At 46.9% G+C, this 20,756-nt stretch overlaps 2 protein-coding genes across 2 annotated transcripts in view; one reads left to right on the top strand and one right to left on the bottom strand.

Annotated features, from left to right (window-relative positions):
• The window catches only part of CTPS1 (CTP synthase 1), a 1,052,426-nt gene that overhangs the window by 558,287 nt on the left and 473,383 nt on the right, over nt 1-20,756 (top strand). The gene's annotated exons all lie outside the window — the stretch shown is intronic.
• Nucleotides 1-20,756, bottom strand: part of HIVEP3 (HIVEP zinc finger 3) — an 82,684-nt gene that overhangs the window by 34,904 nt on the left and 27,024 nt on the right. The window contains exon 2 of the mRNA XM_049774610.1: nt 3,319-8,975. Within this exon, the coding sequence (XP_049630567.1) occupies nt 3,319-8,424 (5,106 nt within the window). The 5' untranslated portion in view covers nt 8,425-8,975. The remainder of the gene's footprint in view (nt 1-3,318; nt 8,976-20,756) is intronic.

The following is a 20,756-nucleotide window of genomic DNA, read 5'->3' as shown; positions in this document are numbered from 1 at the left end:
GATACATGACATCTCTCTCACCACAGCTGTGATTCTGGGCCAAGCCAGAGGAGGCTGGTCTGGGCAGCAATGAGGATGCTGTGCTGCTCAGACTCTGTGGTGCCAGGGATTTTCCTGGCACCCTGACAGGGCTAAGGAACCTACAGGGTTAGTTAGGGTTGATTGCATGCAAGGCAAGTGCCTTAATCCCTTTACTAGCTCTCTAGCCCCTCACTTTGTGTATTTCAACTCCTTGAATTATCTCTATAACCTGATGAGTTAAGTATTATTAGTATCTCTTTTATAAACACTGAAACCAAGGCATAGAGAGGTTCAGTAACTGGCCCCAGATCACTGCTAGTAAGTGAAGCAGTGGAATTCAAGTCTGGACAACTGAGTGATAGTAGAGAGAGTTGGCCATTTGCCTTGCAGGCAGGCAGCCCACCCAGATTCAATGTCTTGCACCCCATATAGTCCCCAGAGACCACTAAGAGTGATCCCTGAACATAGAGCCAGGAGGAAACCTTGAACACAATTGGGTGTGGCCCCCAAACCAAAAACAACAGCAAGGAAAACACCAAACAATTAAATCTGGACACTTTAGCCCTGAAGTTCTTGCCCTTAATCTCTGCAAAATATGTGGTTGTTACAATGATTTCTAAGGCAGAGGGGATGGGTTGATGGGGGGGGTGGGTGGGAAGAAGTTTTCCTAAAGGGATGAATGTAGTTACAAAATAAACTCTTACATAAATTCAGGTTTTCTTCAGGGTTATCTAAAATAAAATACCTGAATAATCTCATCTCTATGATGAAGTGACTTAGACTGATATGGAGATGGTTAGGAAGAGATTTTAAAATGCTCAAATGCTCATCTTCTCAGAGCTACAGGGAGGAGAATGAAAGCTACAGAATGACAAAAATCAGCTCAGTACAAATAAATAACTTTCTGAAAGCACTGTCTCCAAAGATGGCTTGGTTGTTCCAGAGGGTAATTAGCTTACCATTGCTGATAATATGCCAACAGAGACAGTGGTGGACTTATAGAAAGGCACTGAGTAGAATTCACATAGACCAGAAGTCACAGTAATGTACCAGAGGCCTGCACTTCCAGCAGGTAATGTGTGAGTGAATCAATGAAACAGTCCAAGAAAAGGTTTGGGACAGTGGGTAGCATAGATGCCTTGCATATGGCTAGCCTGGGTTCCACATTCAGCACCCAATAGGGTCCCCTAAGCCCTGCCACTAGTGATACCTAAGTGAAGAGTGAGGAGCAAACTCTAAGCACACTTAGGTATGGCCCCAAAAAACCGTGAAGAAAAATTATTTTTTAGGATTCAGCTCACTTTAGGAGAGACTTTTCTAAACACATGATCTCTAGACCCTATTCACCAGATTATTTAATTAATTCTCTCTTCTTCAAAAATCTTCCAGTGTTTAGTCATTAAAACAGAGGCAGGAAGAGTGACCAATAGAGCTTCCAGGGCCTGGAGAGATAGCACAGTGGTGTTTGCCTTGCAAGCAGCCGATCCAGGACCTAAGGTGGTTGGTTCGAATCCCGGTGTCCCATATGGTCCCCCGTGCCTGCCAGGAGCTATTTCTGAGCAGACAGCCAGGAGTAACCCCTGAGCACCGCCGGGTGTGGCCCAAAAACAAAAACAAAAAACAAACAAACAAACAAACAAAACCAATAGAGCTTCCAGATGAAATATAGTCCTGAATTAAGACTAGAATTAAGATTATATATAGATAGATATAGATATATAGAATCTAAATAAGAGTAGAATTAACTCAACTCTTGGTTGGGTAAAACATTACTTAACTTTTTCTGTCTTGGTCTCTTGATCCATCAGGTGGTGACACAGTACCCTAACTTTCAAGGTGGTGGAGAGGATAATGTTAAAGTTGGGCCCAGACTTAGCACCTACTAGGTCGTAGGGAGTCATAGACAGGAATATAATTACAGCAGCATCTTGGGAATCATCACAGCATGGAAGAGTCTCTGGAGAGCAAATCAGTTATGATATTTGTGATAAAAATAAAACTCTCATTCAGCAATGTCTATACATTGTCAAGGACATCCAGAGAATAAATCTGGGATATGGTTCTGTGAAGAATATTCAGCTGAGCTAAGGACAAATTTAATGACGCAGTCATTCAATGATAAGACAGGAGGATACCAAGATATGAGAATTTATACAATTCTCCTGCTCCTTTACCTACACCATGGATTTAGTTTGGGGGATTTATGTCTGATGGGATCAAAACATATAAATGGGAGAAGTAATAATGAAATTATTTTAAGGTTTTATTTCTTCAAAATAAGTAGAAGAAAGAAGAAAAATAGATTCAGCAGTCAGACAGGTGTGGGCCAAAATCCAGCTGTGCCAAATAATTACTATGTGACTGTTTTTCCCCCACCTTCTGACCCTCGGTTACTTCAACTGTGGAGAGGAGAGATTTCTGCTACCTTAGGGGAGATGAGCTCTGACAGGATTTAATGTTCTGACTTGATGATCCTGATTAGTCACAAGACCTACTGGTATTCCTCAAATGCAAAATCATACAACACATCCTGGTAAGAAGACTCAGATTGGCCTTATAGGAAGTGAAGCGAGGGTGTCATTTGAATGAAGTTAATTTAGAATTAAGTTTGACAGTCAAATTTCCTGGACTTCAAGGAGGCAGTTAACTTTCTAGCTTCTGATGAACTCTTAGGTCAAAAAGCAAAGGAGGAATACATGCTGAGAGTTTGGTGCCACCTTAAAGTATAGATTGATCCAGCCTAGGCAATGAGTGATATTGTCACTTACTCTGGTAAAGAGAATTACTGCAACTTAGAGTTCTTTGCTATCCTACTCAAAGAAAAGAAAGGGATATTTCAGGACTTGCTTTTGTTAAATTCTAGAAGCTCTGAAAATGGGGAAGGAAAACAATACATGAAGAAAAGCAGAACAAGACTAGAAGGACAAGGGAAGGATATACTATGGAGTGGCATAAAGCTCTAAAATTGCTACAGGCCTTCCCAATGGCCAAGTTTTCTAACTCAGTCTTGGGAGAATTCTTTTTTTTTTATTCATGCTGACACTGTATATTTGATTTTTACATTGGGAAAACAACAATCAAGAGCAAACTTCACTAAAATGTATCTAATTTGATGTTGTGAAAATCAACATCGAGAAAGGATCCTATTCCCCCAAATAATAATAAATCACATCTGGCAGGGAGGAACTCTGTCACTCAGCTTTACACACAAGATGAGAAGAAGGTGGCTTTAAAAGCTCAGATAGCCTTAACATCAATGTGAGGAGGGGCAGGGTGAAGCCACAAGGCTGTGCTTACCTCTGTCATGCGGGGCTTGCGGGAGCTGGATGGCACAAGCCTTCCCGTCTCAGGATGCGGAGCTGTGGCCATGGTGTATGTCTCTTTGCTCACCTTCTGCTTAGACCTCAGGAGGGACAAAGCAGCTTTAGTGGAAACCCCCGGAAGGTTGGGGTTGTACAAACTTATGCACCAACCAGCGTAAACAGAGGACCTCCTATCTGCATGCTGGATGTGATTTGGCTTAATGTAGTTTAAATAGCACCAACTGACATTAGTGGTCGTGTGGAGGCTGGGGAACTGCAGTACCTTCTTTGAGTCCGTACCTTCTTGTGACTTGGCTGGCCTGGAGGATGTTTCTGGTAGAGGCAGCGAGCTGGGTGGTGCCTGTGGCGGCGGGAGGTCAGGCTGTTCCTTGGAATCTTCTTTCTTTACACTCAGAGGGGGCAACCCTCTTTGCTGAGGTTCACCAGCTGGCTGGGCATAGTCCTTCAAAGCCTCTGGGCCTGGGGATACCCCATGGGGCAATGGGGGATGAGGAAGGGGAGGGACTTCCTTTGGGCCAGATGAACCTGAAGACAGCTTTTCTAGCTCTCTTCTGCTCTGGCCCTGGCTTCCCAGGTGGTATTTCTCTGGCCTCTCACCATCTTCAGGGCTGGTAAGGACCGCACTGCAGGGGTTTACCAGCTCCAGTTTTTCATCAGCCTGGGAAGCCTCCTCTTCCTTTACTCGTTTTTGCTGCTGGGTTTCCATGGTAAGTTCAAGACTGCCAGCTGGTGAAAGCACACGCTTGCTTCCCCCCACTGTGGATGAGCTCCCCTCTAGGCTCAAGACTCCTTCTGAGGACAGAGGTGTGCCTTTCTGTTCAGGTAAAGTCACAGGCACTCTCAGGTATGGTGTCGGGAAGCCTCTACTCTGCTCATCAGGGGCCCTGCCAACGCTGGGCCCAACCTGATACACCTCAGTCCCGGCCACAGCTGTCCCTTTGCGATTGGGCTCCTCAAACTTGGGGAGAGCAGCAGTGGCTGAGCTGCCCTGGGACTGGGTGACCAGGATCTGGGAGAGAGTGGTGTACATGGCACTCCCGTAGGATGGCATGTGGGTCTGAATGCGGACAGGCACCACCAGGGACACCATGGTGTCTGGACAGGCAGTCAGGGCCAGTGGAGGGGCTGCCGTGGATGCTGAGGAGCTGGCTGGGGGAGCTGCAGGGGGCAGCTGGATGTCAGCACTGAATTCTGTGCGAGGGGTGGGACCAGCCATTGCTGTTGCTAAGGGGGCCAGGCTAGTTTTGACATGGGGAAGGCGACTCTCCCCCTCGCCAGGAAGCTGAAGGGAAAACTGCGATTGGAGGGGCAAGAAAAACCCAGAGGAGAGTGGTGAGGAGGTGGGATAGGGCATGGGGAGGAAAGTAGGGGGCTGTCGGAAGGGGATGCTGGTTGGGTGAGGCAGGAGCTGGGGCAAGTGGAGGTGGCCTGGGTGCAAGACAGAAGGCTGGAGTGGAAGGGGCGGGGCCTGAAACAAGGAAGGAGGAAGTGGGGGCATGGAATAGGGCGAAGAGAGGAGGCTGGGCATTGCCTGGGTGGAAAAGAATTCCGAAGACTGTCCGGGCTCTGGATGTAAGAGGTGCTGGAAGGAGAAAAGGGAGAGGGGAGGAGGCAGATAGGGCTTTTCATGGAGTGGGAGTGGGGCGATGGGGTGGTGGAAAGCCTCCTCTGAGTACGGTGGAGTAGAGCCCAGGGTAGGTCTGTCTGGAGTCTGGCCCTGGCTTTCTGAGGCCCTGCTGTGAGAGGGGGCCCCTGAGGCTGAGGAGCTCTGCGGCAAGGAACTTTGGCCAGCAGGGTTACCGGGTAAGGGCTTCGAGTCCTCCCTCTCAGGTCTTCCTGGGGCCATGGGCTCCAGATCAGCGTCGGGAGGCCGGCTTAGGGACGCCTGTCTTACCAAGAAGCATTTTCTTCTCTCTGGGGCGGTGGGAGTCGCTGGCGGGGCAGACTCGGGGAGGCCAGCGGAGGACAGGCTGCCATAGTCGAAGGACTTGCTGCGCATCTCAGCCATGTGGGTGGAGGGTGCCACGTTGGGGCTCTGCTCAGAGGCTGATCTCCGCATCTCTCGGGCATGGGTGTGGGCATGGTGGCTGGGGACTGTCAGCCGGTGGGTACCCAAGGGCCTGGAGCGTGTGTCAGTCACAGTCCCAGGAGCCTCAGCTTTTCCATGGTCGTCCCTGTCAAAGGAGGCCGAGCGGCTGGACCCAGTCAAGGACACGCTGCTCTCCTGGCTGGGACTGCGGGAGAGGGGTGCCGACGACTCGAAGCTGGACTCCCCGGACGACTGGGCCATCTCAGCCAGGCGCAGTCTCTTCTTCTTCGGTGGCAGCTTCTCAGCCGGGAGCTGGGCCAGTGTCTGGCTGCGTTGTGGCCACTGGAACTCCTCCGTCTTCTCCGGTTCCTTAGGTGCAGGTTCTGGCTCTGGGTCGGGCCGGTCAGGCTCCTCTGTCACTAGGATCTCGGGAACCTGAATGTTGGACTGGCGTACCAGCTTGGCCTGCAGGGAGTGAGGGGAGCGTGTGAGTTGGGTGGGGGGCGCCGTGGAGAAGGGGCCAGCAGGCCTGTCTTCTGCTTCAGAGCCGCTGGGCTGCTCCAGTGAGTCCGACTTCTCGAAGGAACTGGTGTGCTGGATGACGGAGATTTCTTTGGACGTGGTTCTCCGTTCCTTCCCCGACTCGGAACCAGACCCTGGTTTTGGGGTGCAGGCCGAGAAGCCCGAGAGAGCCTCTAGAGAGGGCCCCGATGCACTGGATTCTGCAGCTGACTTGCTGGGCTCCAGGGGAAGTTTCCGAGCCACCTCAGAGGGCCGGGGACCACCAAAGGGGCTTTTGGTGGACTCGAAAGCCGGTGTCTCTTCCTCATCCCCTAGGCTCTTCTCTTTCCTTCTCTTCCTCAGCGGCGTGAGCTCCAAAGTGGCCCCCAGTTTGTAATGCATCACTTGAGACCAGGGCTCCTGCTCCGTGCGGCTCTTGGCTGCAGGATCTGGAGCCAGTGGGGCCCCAGCAGCCGCAGGAGGAGTGGGGATGGCGGGCTTTGCCATCTGCAGCTCGGAGCAGTAATACTTTCTGTGGGCCTCATAGTTGTCCCTCTTCTTGTACCGGGCACCACAGACGTGACATTCGTAGGTGACCCCTTTGGTTTTCAAGCCCTTCTTGGTCTTCTTGGTGAGCTCACCCGAGCCTTCCTTGGTGGCCTCAGAAGAGGGTGCCTCAACAGCTTTGGGGGCAGAGTCTTTGCCGCTGGGCCCCGGCTCCTCAGAGCTATACTCTGCCCCCAGAGGGAGCTCGATGGCAGGCTGGCGTTTGAGCATTCGCGGGTGGGACGTGAGCATGTGGCTGCTGCGCCTCAGAGCCTCAGGGTCGGCCACATGATCGTCGAAGGAGTAGCTTCCCCTGAAGCGGTGCTGAGGGGTGCTGAGGGTACAGGCCGCAGAAGGCATGGAGTGGCTCCGCAGCAGGGGCACGGGTGTGGCGGTGGTGCTGCTACTGCTGGGCGGGTGCTGGAGGCACAGCAGCGACGATGCATCCTGCTGCTTCATCTTCTCGCCGTGTGATGCCAGGGGCTCCCTGTAGAGGCTGGATTTGGGGGAGTCCATGCTGCTGCGACGGGACAGCGAGCTCCTCCGGGGCTTCACGCTGTCAATCTCGCTGGTGTCCACCACGGCCTCATTGATGGTGATGAGCTTGGTGATGTGCTCGATCACCTGCGTCCGGGGCACCGACAGAGGCACCAGGCTGGGCTTGTCGTCGCCTGACAGGGGCAGCAGAGGCTGAGTGGCAGTGGACGACAGCAGGGCCGTGCGTTGTCCGATGCGGCCGCACTTACCGAAGATGATCTCCGTGTAGGACCTGGCGTTGGTGTTGGGGGGACTGGCCTGCTGCTCTGCGCTCTCAGAGCGGGAGAAGTACCCCGATTCCGTGCTCCCCTTGCTGCCTGGACTCAGGAAGGCCTGCTCGTCGATCACCTTCTTGCGCTCGCTCAAGCGGAGGGCCAGCTTCTGCTTGATGCTATGGGTGTCCTCGGGCTTCTGGCTCAGCGGATGCTCGGATAGAGGTTCCACGAAAGAAGTGGGGTCCTCGAGGGATGGGGCTGCGCTGGATTGGGACAAGGAGCAGCGCTCGTGGCTGGAACCTTGGCTCCCGGAGCTGTAGAGGCTGCTGGACAGGAGCGGGTGCTTGGGCCTGGTGGAGTGCTCGGCGGGGTGGGTGGTTGCAGAACCCATCTCCTCTTCCGAATCTGTGCTTTCTCCTTCCGTGGGCTCCTCAAACTCTTCCCCTGGGAGCCGCTCCATATCCAGCCCTGGGGTGTACATCTCACCCCCGAGGCCCGAAGCCAGGCCCGCTTTGATGCGGTGGGCGTGGGACTTCCTGTGCTTGTAGAGGTTGCTCTTGGTCTTGAAGGAGAAGCCACACGGGCCACAGGGGTAGGGCCTCTCGCCCGTGTGGGAACGGATGTGCTTCTGCAGCACGCTGGGCTTGGCGCAGGGCCGGCTGCAGTACTGGCAGATATATTTGCCTGGCTTCTGGGGTTTCCTCTCCTTCTTGGGTGCCTCCTCTGCAGACTTCGTGGACACCTGGGAACGGGGCATGTAGACTTTGGGGATGCCCGGCATGTCTTCAGCGGGAAGGATGGATGCGTGGGAAGGAAGGAGCTGGCTCTGAGGATGGAGCCCACCAGGGGTGACGAAGGAACTAGAGGGGCTGGGTCTCATGGGGTCCACCAGCTGCCACGTGGATCCTTCCAGGAGATGCTCCGGCTGGCCGGGCGCCCTGAATGCTGGTGTCAGAGGCTGCGGCAGCTGGGAGAGGTGGACAGAGGCTTCAATGGACGGCCTTTTGGGGGGCTTTTGGGGTGGGCCCGTCTTCTCCTGAGGGCCTTCCCGGAGGATCAACGAGGGCCCCGGGAAGGGCTGCGGGGCTAGGAGCTCTTGGAGGGGGCTTTCTTGGGGGGCAGCGGCTACTGTGCTGCTGGGGTACGGGGCACTGGACGTAGCACTGGTCTGAATGGACTCTCCTTTGGTCAGTCGTTTCCGGGGACTTCCCTCAGCCTTCTTGGTGCCCTTGACGTTGTGTTCTGGATCCATGGCCTCGCACAGGCTCTGTCTAGGTGCTACTCAGATCAGGGCGGGCAGGGCAGGCTGCATTCATAAGCAACCCACAGGTCCCGAGCACAAGCCTGGCTGTGGCCACATGGAGGAAGAGCCGCTGAATCCAAACCCAAGGTGGCCTAGGGAGTTTTTTTTTTTTTTCCTTTATCTCTTGTGCAAGTGTCACCAGCAGTGAATGGACACTCAGCAGGCCTCAGGGCCCACAGTGCTCACACTGGAAAGGCACGGCCCGTGACTGCACGCAGAAACCACTCCAGCACTTCCCGCCTGGATGGCTGGCTTGGAAACATCACAAAGGAGGTCAGCGTGGCCATCCTACTGTCTCAATGGGCAGCAGCAGGGGGCCCCCACGCGTCCCGAGGGTGCGTTGGGAACCTTTGAAGGCCGGAGAAGTCCTCCTGCATGGCCCATTCATCCCTGGTCCCGGCACAAGGGAAGCCGCACTGGAGGCCGATGGGGCTCCAGCCCTCTTCTCCCCTCTTGTTCCGGGGTGGAGATGAGTGGCCGTGGAGGGGAATCACGCTCTTCTGTGGCAAAACACACACACATGTGCACACACGTGCACACATGCACACAAGAGAAGACAAAGTTATTGCTATGTCTGCAGGTCCCACCTCCACACCTAAGGCTGCCCCCTCCCAACTGTTGTCAGCATTAACAGTGACATTGTGACTCTAATGCCAGCAGTGGGGACTGCGGTTATGGGACTAGTCAGAGCAGAAAGCAGGGCGCTGTGAGACAGGAGCACCAAGTGTGATGCAGCTCCTTCGGCCCCATTACTGAGCACTATCCTGGGTAGCTAATTCACTAATTCACACTCCACTGCCCCATGGCTGCAGAGAGTCCAATACCATATGGTTGTGGATGCGACTGGAAGAAAGGCTGGCAAGGGGCAGCAGCTCTCCCAGAATAAGCTATCCAGTGGGTGGATTATTCTTGGATCAAGATAAGCCCCTCCAATAGAGACAAAGGCAAGGAAAACCAGACCACAGTAAGGAAGCTTGCCACAAATAGCGCGCACGCGCACGCGCACACACGCACACACACACACACACACACACACACACACACACAGCAGAGAAAGGACCACAATGACAATGGTAGTTGTAAATGATCACTCTGGACAAGAACTGGGTGCTCTGGGGCCAGACTGATAGTACAGCATTTGCCTTGCATGAGGTCGACCAGGGTTCACTCCCAGAATCCCATATGGTCCTCTGAGCGCTGAATGCAGAGTCAGGAGTAACCTTTGAACATCACTGGGTGTGCCCCCCAACAAAACCAAAACAATGGCTGGAGAGATAGCATGGAGGTAGGGTGTTTGCCTTCCATGCAGAAGGACGGTGGTTTGAATCCCAGCATCCCATATGGTCCCCCAAGCCTGTCAGGAACGATTTCTAAATGTAGAGCCAGGAGTAATCCCTGAGCGCCACCAGGTGTGACCCAAAAATAAGCAAACACATATCTACCACAGAGGTAGGCAGAGGAGAGAGCAGAGGGGAGAGCAGGAGGGAAACTGGGGGCATTGGTGGTGGAAAATGTGTACTCTTGAAGGATGTTTGACATTGATTGTATGACTGAAACTCAATAATAAACAACTTTGGAATATTGTATCTCACAGTGAATCAATTAAAGTATTTATTTAAAAAAATTAAAGAAAAGAAAACACTGCTATAAAAAAAAAAAGGAACTGCAGTAGAGCTTAAACCTGAAAAAAAAAATGAAAAAGTGAGTGTCTTTCATATGCTGAGTGAGGACATGAGGGACACCTTTCATGGCCTTTGCCTTAATGCTAATGTATTTCTGGAGCCTGTTATGTTTTGGGAAGTTAAAGGCACAGCCTTGAGCTGTGTAGCTCCCAATCTCTCCAGCCTGACCACCCCATAGTCTCCCCAGCTGGGACTGCCCCATTGTCTGTGCCTTCATAGGAAAGATTGTTCTGGCAGCTTCCTCTGAGCTCTGCAGTCTTTCCCGGTCTGGTCAGTGCTCCAGAGAGGCCCTGCAAGTAGCTCTTCACTGGGGTCTTTGCCAAGCCTGAGTGACATCCCCATGTGAACATTCTTGGGGTCAAGGCTACCTGAGTGACGGTCTCTCTTTCCCAGAAGCACAACCAGTTCAGCCCTGTGGGGATATCTTGCTCACCCACTTACTTCCCAGGGAAGAACAGACCACAGAGAACCTGTGACCAGCACAGGTGGTCACATGCTGGTCCCCTAGGAGGCAAATCAGCACAGGAGTCCCACTGTTATCCCATTCCCTGCTTCCGGTTTTCACCCTGGTCAATAGTGAGTGACTGGTCCCTCTCCTCTCAGTGTACCTGGCCCATATTCCTGATCCTACACTCCCTTTGTGCCTGGCCTTGCTCTTCACCTAGGTTTGCAGATGGAGACTTGTGGCATTTGTTCTTTATTTACTTCTGAGGGTGCTCAGAAAGTGAACAAGTCTGAATGACTCAAATCATTTGTCTGTCAAATGGTAGAACCTTAACAGATTATGGAAAGGAAGGGGTTTTGAACCACAAGCTAAAACTTTTATATGCCTGTGCCTTTGTCTTTACTCCTTATCTTGGTTTTACAAACAGTTTTGTGGGGAGCTTGGGTCACACCCGACTCAGGGATCACTGCTGGTCGTGCTTGGAGGGCCATGTATGGTGCTGGGGATTTGAACCAGGCAGGGCCAGCAGAATGCAAGGCAAGTGCTTTATCTTCTGTGCTATTTCTCTAGCCCATTTCACTAAGATTTTAAGTTTAGTCTAGCACAATTGTTTCCAGAACACAAGTTACAAATATATGAAAACCATAAACAAAAATAATAAATCAGTGGGTTGAAACTATAGTGCAGCAGGTAGGGCATTTGCCTTGCACATAGATGAATTAGGCTTGATTCCCAGCATTCTGAATGGTACCCTAAGCATGGCCAGGAATGATTCTTAAGGAATAATTTTTATTTGGTCCCAAATAAAAAAGAGTAATAAATCCAAACAAAGGAAAATATAAGAAGGCAGAAGTTCAGAATTATTTATGAGGGTAAAAATAAAGCTAGCACACCTGTCCAAAGGGCTTACAGAATTCATTTAGTTCATGTATACTTTATGCCTGAACTTCCTGGAAGCTGAGGAGAAAAGGAGATGCAGTCCATTACAGAGTCCTTAAAGTCAAAGAGGAAGAGATATGCTAGTTCCTTGTGAGAAACTTAAATTTTTTGAAAAGAATTAGTTATAGGGGCCGGGAAGGTGGCGCTAGAGGTAAGGTGTCTGTCTTGCAAGCACTAGCGTAGGATGGACTATGGTTTGATCCCCGGTGTCCCATATGGTCCCCCCAAGCCAGGGGCAATTTCTGAGCGCATAGCCAGGAGTAACCCCTGAGCATCAAATGGGTGTGGCCCAAAAACAAAAAAAAAATTAGTTAATGTCACTTCCTACACACACACATACACATACACATATATAGTGACTAATGCCATAAGATCAAAATCCAGTGCTCCCTCTAACAATCCTTGTGCAAGATACCATGTATTAAACATGCACATACGTGCATGCTTGTGCATGAGTTTGTTTATGCATGCACACACACAAACACACACAAGATGGGCAGGATTTTTCACCTGCAAGGGAGGTAAAAATGGCTGAGCTCAGAGAGTGAAATGGCAGATTTGATTTAAAGATGTGAGTGTAGGAATAAAAGAGACACAGAAGGAAGTTTGGGCAAAGACAATGGCCAAAGCCAAGGGTGGGGCTCTGCTTGGGAATAGAAAATGTAGCTGAAATTGAAAATACCCCCTATAAGTGATTGGAACAGAAGCCTCAAGCAACAAGGGGGGTCTGGCTACCACCAAGATTGGACTGCCCATCTTTTCTTATGGTGCTTGCACTTGGCCAGCCTGTAGTGTGTAACTTGCAGATTGTGGTCAAAGAGAGAAGTGCTTGCATCTTCTCCCCCATTTTCTCAGGAAGGAAGATGGAGGTGCTGGCAGTGGTGAGTCAACTCAGACCCCATAGATCAGAACATGGCCCCAAGAGATAGGGGATGAAAAAGTCAGGTGATGGTTGTGAAGGGAGCTACCTTCTCTCTTGTGTTAATCCACAGTTCTTTAAGCTTTTTGGTTCCTTTTGGAAAATCTGAACAAACACACTAAATCAATATTGGTCTACAGTACAGTATTGGTGCTGGAAGGCTACAGAGAACTTGCCAGGATCTAAGATTGGCTTTGATAAGACACAGGGAAAGGCAGCATCATGGATGGGGCTTAGATCTGAAGGACAAGATGGACATCTGCTGGGAAGTGCCATAGCTTGGCCCCACAGGCAGCCATCCAATGACAACTTTGCAACTTTAACAGCTCATGTTTGAATCCCAGCTCTTCCACATTCTAACTGGAAATTCTTGGAACCTCTCTAAGCCTTGTTCTCTCTTAGCAGCAAATGGGGGACAATAAAAGCACCACATGCAGCTGAAATGAAATTAAGTCATATAAAGTGCTTAGCAGGAGATTTGGCCTAGAGGAAGCGTCCAAGAACTAGCAGCTGTCGATGCTGGAGGAACCGGCTTCCTTTGGAAGGCCTGCCAGCGTCTGTGGAGAGAGCCTGGGCCAGGATTCTAAGCCCAAGCACTGCTTTTAGGCTGCAGGTTGTCCTGAGGACATACTATGGTTCTCATGCTGATATTCCTGGTATATGGGTGCAGCTCTCAAGAGGTCTAAATAGGAGCTCTGAAGATGTCTACACACTTCTGACCCACACAGTTAGGAGAGGAGATCTTCATGTTGCCCTAGCAGGGGACACACTGATCCTCACTGGCAGAGCCCAGTATTCCCAGAATGGGATAGTGTCAGTTCATACAGAAAGACTCCAGAGAAATTGCAGAGATGTGTCTTGTATCAGAGTGTTCTCTCCACATGCAAAGCACTCTGTTCTTGATAAATATTCCGTATGCCCCACCCCACCCACACATACAGTGAACAGGGAATTAAACACCACCTGGGAGCTTCCCAGTTCATTTTCCTTGTGTGGTTGTGTTATCTGAATTTCTACTTTCCCTTCTTCAATTCCCTCCCAATGCCAAGTTCCATACTTGGCTTGGCATTTCTTCACATTGGTGAAGAAGCAAATCCTATTCCTTACAAAGAAAAATCCAGGCAATCGGGGTGAGTTCTACTGGGCTGGTGTTTGACTTCCTGTAACAGGACTTGGGAATTGACATTACCAGGGAGGCATAAGGCCTGAAGAAATATCCCCAAGGAAAGCAGGAACATGGTTTATGCTTAAGAGCAAATGCTGATATAGCCTACGTTTCCATAACCATGTCTGCAAATGTCCAGGCTCATCCCTGACTGTTTGTGATGAGAATGCTAGGGAGGATGGTCCCAACTGATGTTCTGTGTCCAAACAGAATAAGTGAACTCTTCTATGTATACACACTCCTTGGAAGCTATTCCAGACCCCTCTTCAGCAGGGATTTACATCCCATTTTACAGAGGAGTAAATGAGGCACAAAAATCACAAAGTTGGTCAGGCCAGGGCCAGACCCGGAACCTGGGCCATACCTGAGCTGTGTGACTGAGTGGGGATAAAGTGAGCATCAGGCTAGAAGCACAATCCCAACATTTCAAGTGACTTGAACTGCTCTTGGCATCTTCTTGTCTTCATGTAGTCTGGCCTCATGAAGTGCTCTTATTCATCCTTCCTCTAGAAACATCTATCTATGGTGTAGGAGTCCTACTGTCTTTGAGACTAGTAATACACTGAGAATAGGGGTTGTGATCTCTGCTTCACAAGTGCCTGGTGAAACCCAGATGGTTTCAGTTAATGAATCACTGAACTGAGATGATAAATCCAGCCACCTACCAGCTCCTCATTGTTTTGGGTTTTTTAAAATTTGCCTTGTTCCAGTAAGGATTCAAAGTGGTGGCTGAACTAAGAACTTTGTGAGCATCTGAACTTGACCTCTGAAATGTTCTAGTAAGAGCTTGTAACTAAAAGAGCTTAAGGAAGACAAAGCCCGAAATGAGAGGTGGGAAGAAATGCCCGACCCTGACTTCTGGCCACTCAGATTCTGCCAACTTCCTCAATACTAGAGAAAATACCTGCTACAGCCACTCTACACCACCCATCAGCAGGTCTCTCCACCACATTTTATTTCTACAAACATGATGATGCTGGTGCCAAAGCAACTCATCCATGAGCTTCCTAGATAGTTTTGGCTCTTTGGTCTACAATGAAGGAAAATCAAGAGAAGACAGCAGAACACACACACAAGAAATAATATGACCAGGGAGATTGGGTGACATATAATAAAGCTGACAATGATAGAAAAAGAGCTACCTGAAGTCTTCACCATTTTTGTTCATATGGCAGAATGGATATAGAAATACTCATAATTATATAGCAGTTCTAGTGATCACTCTCCAACTGATATCTTCATTTATTCTGTCTATAGCATTACTCAGGCGTTCTTAATGTAAGACCAGTCATAAGAAAAATGATCGGACACCTTGTTGTAATCAAAGTAGTGTGACATCAACTCAAAGAAAGACCAGCAGTTATCAATAGAAACAACAAGTAAGGAAACAAACCCACAAATAAGAGTTTGTGAACAATGTGCTATTAGAGTTAGTAGGAAAAATGACTGTCTTTTCAATAAATGGCATTGAAGTCATTGGATATTCATCTGAGAGAAAAGGAACCTTGACTCCTACCTTATCCTATATATGCACTTAATGTGGAAGCAATGATGGCTTGGATATAAAAGATTACAAAATAAATTCCATAGAAGAACACACAAGAATTTGGGGCTATCAAACGTGATTTACAAAAAGTGTAATCACATAACTACAAAGGGCCGATAAATGAGGCCTCATTAAAATGAAAAACTTCTGTTCATCACAAGATACTGATAATAAAATCTTCACAGATTGGGAGAACACATTTAACAAAGGGCTCATGGATAATGGGGGGGGGGGGAAGCACTCCTTAAAAACAAATTTTTTTTTTTTTTTTTTTTTTTTTTTTTTTTTTTTTTTTTGGTTTTTGGGCCACACCCGTTTGATGCTCAGGGGTTACTCCTGGCTATGTGCTCAGAAATCGCCCCTGGCTTGGGGGGACCATATGGGACGCCGGGGGATCGAACCGCGGTCCTTCCTTGGCTAGCGCTTGCAAGGCAGACACCTTACCTCCAGCGCCACCTACCCGGCCCCACAAATTTTTTTTTTTAAAAAAAGCAGACAACTCAATTAAAAATGGCCAATGTTAACCCAGAAAGGGTCAAATCTAAATGTGAAAGGGAAACAAGGAAGCTCACAGAAGAAAGAAAATAAATATCTATTACTGGATCTAGTCATGATCTTTCTTATTAAATGTGAAACTTTTTAGCTTATATTTTTGTCTTTACATAGACAATCAGTAAAAATTCATAACCTGGACTGCACCAAAATGGGAAACTAGTGTCTACCAAAGGATGTAATAAAGGGAACTTTATGACAGAATGGGAAGAAATATTTGTAAATCATACATGTAACAAAAGCAGTTACTACCTAGAATACAGAGAACAAAAGCCATATAGCCATATTAAAAGAGAAGCCAGGTTTTGGATCTTTCTGCAAAGCACATGAAAAGAGACTTAACATTCTTCATCACTAGTGAAACACATCAGAACTGGGAGAGGTCACCTCATATGCATTAGGATTGCTACCCTCAAACAAAAGCAAAGCACAGAAAATAACAAGTTGGCCAGGATGTAAAAAAAAAATTGGAACCTGTGTACAGGAACTAGCGAACCAATGGTTTGTGGCAATGCAAATGCAAAATGGTAACAACATGACTTTCCCTGAAACAAAAAAAAAATCAGAATGACCATACAGTGAAACATTTCCACTTCTGGACATATAATCTAAAGGATGACCAGTAGTACGTTGAAGAAGTATCTGCATATCCACTACAGCAGAGGCTGTAGAGACAAAGTTGTAAAGTTAAAAGCCAACGAAGTGCCTATTGATGGATGAATAAACCAAGTGTGTCTATATGCAATAAAATTGTATCCTTCCTTAAAAAGGAAGGAGATTATGACACATTCTAGAACATGGAAGTAGTTAAAGGACAACGTGAAATAAGCAAATCACAAAAAAGACAGTGCTGTATAATTCTGATTTTAGAGAAGTCAGCCTAGAGGAGTCAGACATATAGAGAAAGAAACAATGGAGGTTTCTGGGGGCTGGTATGGTGGGGAGTGAAGGGATGCTATTAAATATGAGTAGAGAGTTTCAGTTTTGCAAGATGAAGTGCTCTGGTGATTTGTTCACATTGCACACAATGTGAAAATACTTACACTAGTAAATTTTAAAAAGGTTAAGATGAGTTGCAGAGAGATAGCTCAATGGGCTGAGTGCATGCATGCTTTGTAGTGCGAGTATTTCCCAGAAGCCACTCTTAAACACAGAGCCTGGCATCCTTCAGCACTGCCAGGTGTGGTCCCAACTTTCCCATCCAAGACAATAATATTTCAGTATATATATATATATATATATATATATATATATATATTTGGTTTTTGGGGCCACACCCATTTGATGCTCAGGGGTTACTCCTGGCTAAGAACTCAGAAATTGCCCCTGGCTTGGGGGAACCATATGGGAAGCCGGTGGATCGAACCCTGGTCCTTTCTTGGCTAGTGCTTGCAAGGCAGACACCTTACCTCTAGCGCCACCTCACCAACCCCATTTCAGTATATCTTAACACAGTTTTTTTTTTAAACACCGTAAGCTTTGAATAGAAACTTTATAAAAGCAGTTCTCTAGAGAACCAATAGGCACCTGGAAATGTGTTTAAACACCTTTATCATCAGGAAACTATACATTAAATTCTCACACACTCACCAGAAAGGCTAACACAAAACACAATGACACAAAATATTGGAAAAGACATGCAGGAAATAAATTTATCTTTTTGTACATGGGTGAGAAAGTGAACAGACACAACGATTGCACAAGTGATTGGCATAGTCTTCAAAGTTAAAAACACACCTCTCCCATGACCTCCAAATTCCATCCTACAAACATGCGTCTGTCTCTCTGCCAAAACCACCCATAAGAACACTTATAGTAACTTTATTCATAACAGCAAAGAACTGGAAATAACCCAAAGGCTAACAACAAACAATGAATAAGTTGACGTGTATTTATTCAAGAATTGTTACATGCTAATAGAAAAGAACGAGGTGCTACTACAGACAAAAATATGGGTGGATCTCACAGACACATGTAATGATAAACAAAGGAATTCAGACAATAGCCTCTATGCTATGTGGTTCTACTTAATTAAATGAAAACAGGCAAAACTAATTTTATGGTATTAGAAAAGGAAATATGAGGTTGTTCTAGTAAAGTTGGTGGATACTGACATAGGAAGGGTTATACCAAGCTTTGTTGAGGGCTAGAAATATTCTATATCTTGGGGCCGGCGAGGTGGTGCTAGAGGTAATGTGTCTGCCTTGCAAGCGCTAGCCAAGGATCAGTACCGCAGTTCGATCCCCCGGCTTCCCATATGGTCCCCCCAAGCCAGGGGCAATTTCTGAGCCTTAGCCAGGAGTAACCCTTGAGCATCAAATGTGTGTGGCCCGAAAAACAAAAAAACAAAACAAAAACAAACAAACAAAAAGAAATATTCTATATCTTGATCTGTTCACATTTCTATGACCTGGGAAGGAAGGGTGGAAGGGATAGTAGGTAGACAGATACAAATTTTGATATACAGTGAATATTATTAGCTTTGCAAAGAACAGTAGTAGGATATGAGGCTGAGACATGAATGAAACAGGCTTCATATCTGTTGATTTACTTGAGCACCACAAGATGGTAGATGCTTTGTTCAGTGAATTAATGAGTATCCCCTGGCATCTTCTGTGAAGAGGCACAGGGATTGCATGGGTGGTATGGCATCAAGGACTGAGGAGAGGCAGCACTGAGTAATTGCACATTCTGTTGCATTTCAAATTGCTTATTTTCCCCAAACCTGAGGTCGTTTGGGTCGCCAAACCAGAAATCATACTCATTTGGACAATGTGATAATTATACTTTTCTGGTTTATCCTTTTTCCAATCTCCAACTCCAGATCACAATTTGGAGGCTTGGGCCACACCTGGTTAGGCATTCAGAAATCGCTCCTGGCTTGGGGGACCATATGGGATGCCAGGGATAGAACTGAGATCTGCCCTGGGTCAGTAGTATCAAGACAGTTGCCCTACCATTGTGTTACTGCTCTGGCCCCAGATAACAATTTTTTTTTTTTTTTTTTTTTTTTTAGAATAACAAAAAATATTTTACTAAAACATAAGATTTACAGAAGCAGATAACAATTTTTTGATAGATATCTTTTGGTTGTTCCGGCAGCTTCCTTGCATGTTCTCAAATACAGTTACCTAAATTGCTGTCCCAAGTCTGTCCGCCTTAGCCAGTCCCTAATTCACTTCCTGCTATGTACTATAAGGAACATGTTACATTCTCTCCTTCCAAACTTTGTGTTATATAATGCTACTTTTACATAATCAAGTTTCATTAACATTATTTTCCCTATTTGGTCTATAGGTTAATTTTAAAAATTGATGTTAATAAACATTATGATTATAAAAAATATCACTCCCTAAGGAACCATTCAGTAGGTGTAGATCCATATGTGGAGTGTTTGCAAGTGTCTCAGGAGAAAGTATTGACCAGTCAAAAATCAACTGATCTTCCAACAAAGCATTTTTGTTTTTTTTGAGCCACACTCGGTGGCACTCAGGGGTTACTCCTGGCTCTGTGCTCAGAAATTACTCCTGGCAGGCACTGGGATGGGATGCCGGGATTCGAACCACCTTTAGTCCTGGGTCGACTGCTTGCAAGGCAAATGCCCTACCTCTGTGCTATCTCTCTGGCCTCAACAAAGCATTTTCTTAAGGGATCCCAGATCATCTTTTCTGATTCATTTTTTGACCAACAGAAAAAAAAACTCCAGGAATTTTTTTCTCTAAGACAATACAGATAATCAAGCAACAAACGTTCTGAGCTCTTATATAAAATCTTCCACTCCAAAGTTTGAGGGGATAACATTCTTCACTAAAAATCAATATCCTTCAAAGCACTGCTTCTCTGTCCTTGGGCATCCTGTGTTACTGAAGAGAAATTCTGGTGTGTTGATTCTTTGGAAGGTTGTCATATATATATAATCATAATTATATAGAATTATATATGTGTATGTATATATATAAATTATGGAGATTTTGTCATTTCACATTTCTTTTTTTTTTTTTTTTTTTTTTTTAGTTTTTGGGCCACACCCGTTTGACGCTCAGGGGTTACTCCTGGCTATGTGCTCAGAAATCGCCCCTGGCTTGGGTGGACCATATGGGACGCCGGGGGATCGAACCGCGGTCCTTCCTTGGCTAGCGCTTGCAAGGCAGACACCTTACCTCCAGCGCCACCTACCCGGCCCCTGTCATTTCACATTTCAATAAGAGAGTCCTATATTTCAACAAGAGAGTTCCTGTCCACAAATTCCTGTTCTGAACTTAGTATGCTCTTTCAATTTTAAAATCATGGAAAATTTTCTTTTGTTCTACCTTTGAATATTTCTAATTCTCCACGCTCTCTGCCATTGCTGAAGATTTCTAGAGACTTCTAGAAATTTCCCATTTCTAGAGATATTTCTAGAGATTTCCCATTTGATAGGTTCTGAGTGAAACTGTGTGTCCTCCATAGGTCTAAATTTGATCTGCTTGATATCTCTCTCTCTCTCTCTCTCACCATGCCTGTCAGTAATTAGGGGCCACTCCTATTTTGGTGCTTCAGAATTGCTCACAGAAGTGCTTAAAGAATTATGTTTTGCCAGGGATCAAACCTGGGCCTCCCTCATGCAAAACATATGCATGAGCCATCTTTAATATTCTTTTGCAATTTTAAATAACTAATCTGATCTTCAGCCATATTGTATCAAAGTTCATCCACTGACATTTCTCCCATAAGTCTCTTATAATTTTGCAATAATTGTTTTCTTTTCTCCATCTTCAGAATAATTGGCTACTTTTTATTAAATAAAATAATTTCCTAAAAAATAAATAAAATAATTTCCTAATTAGTGCTGAAGAGAGTAATAACAATTTATTTTAAGGCTTTCTAGCTAACTCTTCTGTTTCTGTCAGAGTCAGCTCTTCTCCTATCCTATCCTCCCTTTTTGTGCCTTTTTGCTATGGTTTATCTTCTATTGTTGGATGACTCTGGCTGTTCAGACATATTGATGAATGAGAACTCTGCTGTGATGTTAGCATCTGTACTAGCTCCTGGAA

Source organism: Suncus etruscus, chromosome 6 (genome assembly GCF_024139225.1).
Source record: "Suncus etruscus isolate mSunEtr1 chromosome 6, mSunEtr1.pri.cur, whole genome shotgun sequence".
Classification (NCBI taxonomy): domain Eukaryota; kingdom Metazoa; phylum Chordata; class Mammalia; order Eulipotyphla; family Soricidae; genus Suncus; species Suncus etruscus.
This window is presented reverse-complemented; position numbering and strand designations above follow the sequence as displayed.